The following is a 4,089-nucleotide window of genomic DNA, read 5'->3' on the forward strand; positions in this document are numbered from 1 at the left end:
TGTGTTTCCCTCCCCCATTAAAGTGGACCCACGTGGGAGCCGCCGTGTCGTGTCTGTGTTTGTTCCGCCGTGTGTGTCTGTCCTGTGCCCCGTGTTCAAGAAGAACACCCCTGTATTTTTTATTTTTTTTAAGAAGAACAGTGGCCACTTCCAATCCTGTCCTAATATGAAGCGCAGTAATGAAAAGCCTTGTGGTTAGTATCTGGAGAGTCTACTGTCTTCTTTATTCATGGAAAGAAGCATGTGTATGGTGTATAGGTTGTGTGGTGTGTGTAGTGTGTTTAATGTGTGTAGGGTGTGTGGGTTGTGTAGGGTGTGTGGGGTATGTACAGTGTGTAGTTTGTGTGGGGTATATAGGGTGTGTACGGTATGTGGGGCATGTAGTGTGTGTGTAGGGTGTGTAGAGTTTGTGGGGTATGTAGTGTCGGGGGGGTGTGTGGGGTATGTGGAGTGTGTAGGTTCTGTGGGGTGTGTAGTCTGTGTAGGGTGTGTAGAGTCTGTCGGTGTGTAGTGTGTGGGGGTGTACTGTGTGTAGGGTGTGTTGTATGTGGGGTGTGTACTGTGTGTAGTGAGAATAGGGTACGTGGGGTATGGAGGGTGTGTACAGTGTGTGGGGTGTGCAGTGAACCTGAGCAGGGCCAAGCTTCATTCCTGCCACTTGCATCTCATTCGATCATGAGGAATGAGTGGGGAAGAGACTGAGGGACCCACAGGGGTACAGTCCTAGAAGCTCAGGGTGATAGAGCTGCGGGCCTTTAGGAGCCCAAAAAGGGGGAAGACCTGTCTGTCAAATGAAGTTTGGAAAGTGTAGATGTGTTTGTTAGTGATGGCATCGTAGAAGACGATATCTCCACGGTCATAATCCACATAGACGCCCACTTTCTTGAGACAGATTGAGAGATTCTCCTGGATATTGCAGTTGGTGATTGCCTGACATCCAGAGGACGAGATCCGCAATGCCCACAAGCAGCATGACTCAGAGTTCTGAATCTGGGACCCCCGAGGCAACTCGGCGACTACGCCCACTATGCCAACCCTATCTGGGGGTCCCTGGATATCCACCTCCCACAACACACGGCCTGAGGAGAGGCCTGGGGAGCCCCTCACACAGTGGAAAGGATAGAATTGTCGAGGTTTTGCCTGCGTATTCGATGTGCCGTCAACGACATACAAGCTTGCTTTCTTTAGATCCTGAGAAAAGGTGAGGTTTGGATCAGCTGAAGTGGAGTCCAGGGTCATAGGTTCTGTGGGAAGATAAAGAAGAGTGAAGAGGGATAGTTTCAGGCCAAGTCCTCCAGCACCCTGCTTTTGAGCTTCTCATGATGTAGCTAGCGGGAGAATTTCTCCTTCAAATTCCAGTCCCTGTCTTCTGACAAGACTCCTGCCTGTTTCTTTTGGTTTTCTGAGAAGGGGATCTCATATAAATCAAGCAGGGCTGAAATTTTCTGTGTAGCTAAGGAATATCTTGAACTTCTCGTCTTTCAAACTGCACCTCCCTAGTGCTGGAATTATAGGTGTGAGATACCATGCCCATGCTCCCTACACCCCCTCTCCAGTACCTCTCCCCGCTCTCCATCCCCAGGCCTCAAACTTAGCCCATGGTTTTATGAGGTTCTTCTCTGTGGGTGCAGAGTAAAGCTCCCTGAGTCCATGTGGTAGTAGAATCATTTCATACAGAGGCCTTGAATCAAGGTCATAACTCCCTGGACAATTTGGATCTTCTAACAATGAAGATACGTCTTCTCCATTTCCAGATTTTCTGGTTCCCATATGGTAAACAAGAAAGACCGTGTGTCAAGCAGGAATCCTACCTGAGCTGAGCAACTCTGAGTTATTCTTCTGTAACAGGCACCCTAAGATTTGAGAGAGAAAACAAATTTACATTAATAACAAGTGGTTATAAATTAAAAGTCATATTCGGGATGAGCAGCTGATCCTGGCTTTTATCCTAACTATCCTCAAAGCTGAACCAATCAGATGACATCATTACAGGTCTTGTCCCTGTGGATCTCAACTCCTCAGCTCTGCTGGGTTAACTAGGCCTTTAGAGCAGCTCCAGCTACAGATTGAGCTGCCTCCACCTGAGCTTTGTGCAATGAAGGAATAAATCTATAAATTTCCATTCATTATGAACATTTCTTAATTAGTGGAGGTGTCAATATGATTACCTAAATGTAAAATAATAAAACAATTCTCTAGGCTTTTTCTTCATTGATGTTCACACACATTGGACCTTCCACCCTCAATCTCCCATTGAAGAGAGATTTTGTATTCTTCACTTTCCCCAAACAGCAGGGTATGCACACACTTACAGTTCTCCTTGTCCTTCTTATCCAGGCTGTTCAGGAATGTGCTTTTATCTTCCTTCCCTTCAGTGTTCAGGTTGTCTGTGAGGAGAGAGTGAGGGAGATGGAGAATCCACAGAGGTTAAGCAAGCAACAGGGATCACATAGTAAGGCAATGATTGCTGATGTGGGAAGAGGTGCTACTGTGATTTCTCTCATAGTCTCAGTGGACCAAGAAGGCAGCAAACAGGGAGAGTTGCACTAGGGTCTTCCAGAAGTGCCTCTCCAGTATAGCTCAGTCCAGAGCAAAAGTGTTAGGAGCCACAAGCATAAGCCACTGAATCTGGGCTTTTCTAGATGCTATTTTGGAACCTCAAAAGACCAGGGCATGCTGACACAGGAGGATGACAACTTTTAGTCCACAGTACATAGTGAGTTCCAGTGTCTCAAAAGGAAAGGAAAAGGGAACTGGAAAGAGGCCTCAGTGGTTTACAGCACCAGGGACCCAGTTCAGTTCTCAGAATCCACTGAAACTTCAGTCCCAGGGCATCTCTTCTGACCCGCTTCTGACCTCCATGGACACCAGGCATATACACAATACATGCACACAACATCCATACAAATAAAATAAATAAAACATTTTTAAAATGAGTAAAATGAATTTAATAATATGTTTCTTTTGCTCAGAGTGTTAAAACTGCCACTTCAGCATGTCCAATAAAGGTTGAGTCTACCTGGGCACAGTGCTTATGTTGGAAGATCACTGAGGTCTTCCTCAGAGACTACCCTGGACAATGTTTTTGTTTGCTTTTGTTTTCACTACTATATTTTATGCTCTATTTCAACATTAAGTCTTTCAGAGTCAATGTGTATTCTTTACTTACACTATGTGTGAATGCTGTGTTTTGATGCCCAGGGGTACATGTGATAAGCAACAACCAAATTGGGAACATAATTCTAGTCCCATGTTCACCACCTAGAAAACAAGGAAAATTTCTGAGCTAAGAGGTGTTTTGACTGTGGGGATGTAGCTCAGATTGCAGAGTGCTTGTCAAGCAAGCACAAAGTCCCACATTCTATCCTCCGCACTAAACCTGATACAACACAGGATGAGGAATTTCTGCATAATGATTTTCTGAAGGTACTCAGCATTCAGCCTGGGTTCTGAAAGGCTCGGGAGCTAGAACCAGAGACATCAGGCAGTATCTGGGGTGATGGAAAGAATCCTGAAGCAGGTAAGCACAGGAAGTTGTAGTCACATCTTACCTGTTAATTTCTTCAGACTTTCTGTGATAGACTCATGTCTTGCTTTTGCTTCACTGATTTTTTTCTCCAGGTTCAAAGGAATTGGGATTGGATTATGAAATATAAATTCTTTACCCCTGTGAAGATATGTTGATCTTAGTGCTAAGTTCAGGGATAGAGTGTGGGCAGGAAGGACCTATGAGATGGTTCTGGGTGTGGAGGCACAGTGATAAATACAGTCTAAAGCCAGGGAGCTGAGTTCGGGGGGTATTGACAGAGGTTTCTGTTCTGCCTGGTCCTGCTGTCTTTCAGTCCCAAAGAAACACACAGAGGTCTATATTAATCATAAACTGGTTGACCTATTAGCTTAGGCTTCTTATTAACTCTTAAACTTACATTAACCCATAATTCTTGTCTGTGTTAGCCACATGGGTTGGTACCTTTCATCAGCAAGGCATTCTCATTGTTGTAATAGGAGCAGCGGGGCTGCGTCCCCACCACCCAGCCGCCTGCACGGCTAGCTTTATACCCGAAATAATTACATGGAAACTGTATTCTT

The 4,089-nt window shown here is 45.2% G+C and overlaps 1 protein-coding gene across 1 annotated transcript in view; it reads right to left on the reverse strand.

Moving 5' to 3' along the window:
* Positions 1–723: 723 nt before the first annotated feature.
* LOC101997143 (E3 ubiquitin-protein ligase TRIM31-like) overlaps positions 724–4,089 on the reverse strand; it is a 15,476-nt gene continuing 12,110 nt past the window's right edge. The window contains exons 3-6 of the mRNA XM_005370851.1: positions 3,552–3,726; positions 2,313–2,387; positions 1,812–1,853; positions 724–1,244 (exon numbers count right to left, since the gene is read on the reverse strand). Coding sequence (XP_005370908.1) covers positions 724–1,244; positions 1,812–1,853; positions 2,313–2,387; positions 3,552–3,726 — 813 coding nt within the window. The remainder of the gene's footprint in view (positions 1,245–1,811; positions 1,854–2,312; positions 2,388–3,551; positions 3,727–4,089) is intronic.

Source organism: Microtus ochrogaster, unplaced genomic scaffold (genome assembly GCF_000317375.1).
Source record: "Microtus ochrogaster isolate Prairie Vole_2 unplaced genomic scaffold, MicOch1.0 UNK87, whole genome shotgun sequence".
Taxonomy (NCBI): domain Eukaryota; kingdom Metazoa; phylum Chordata; class Mammalia; order Rodentia; family Cricetidae; genus Microtus; species Microtus ochrogaster.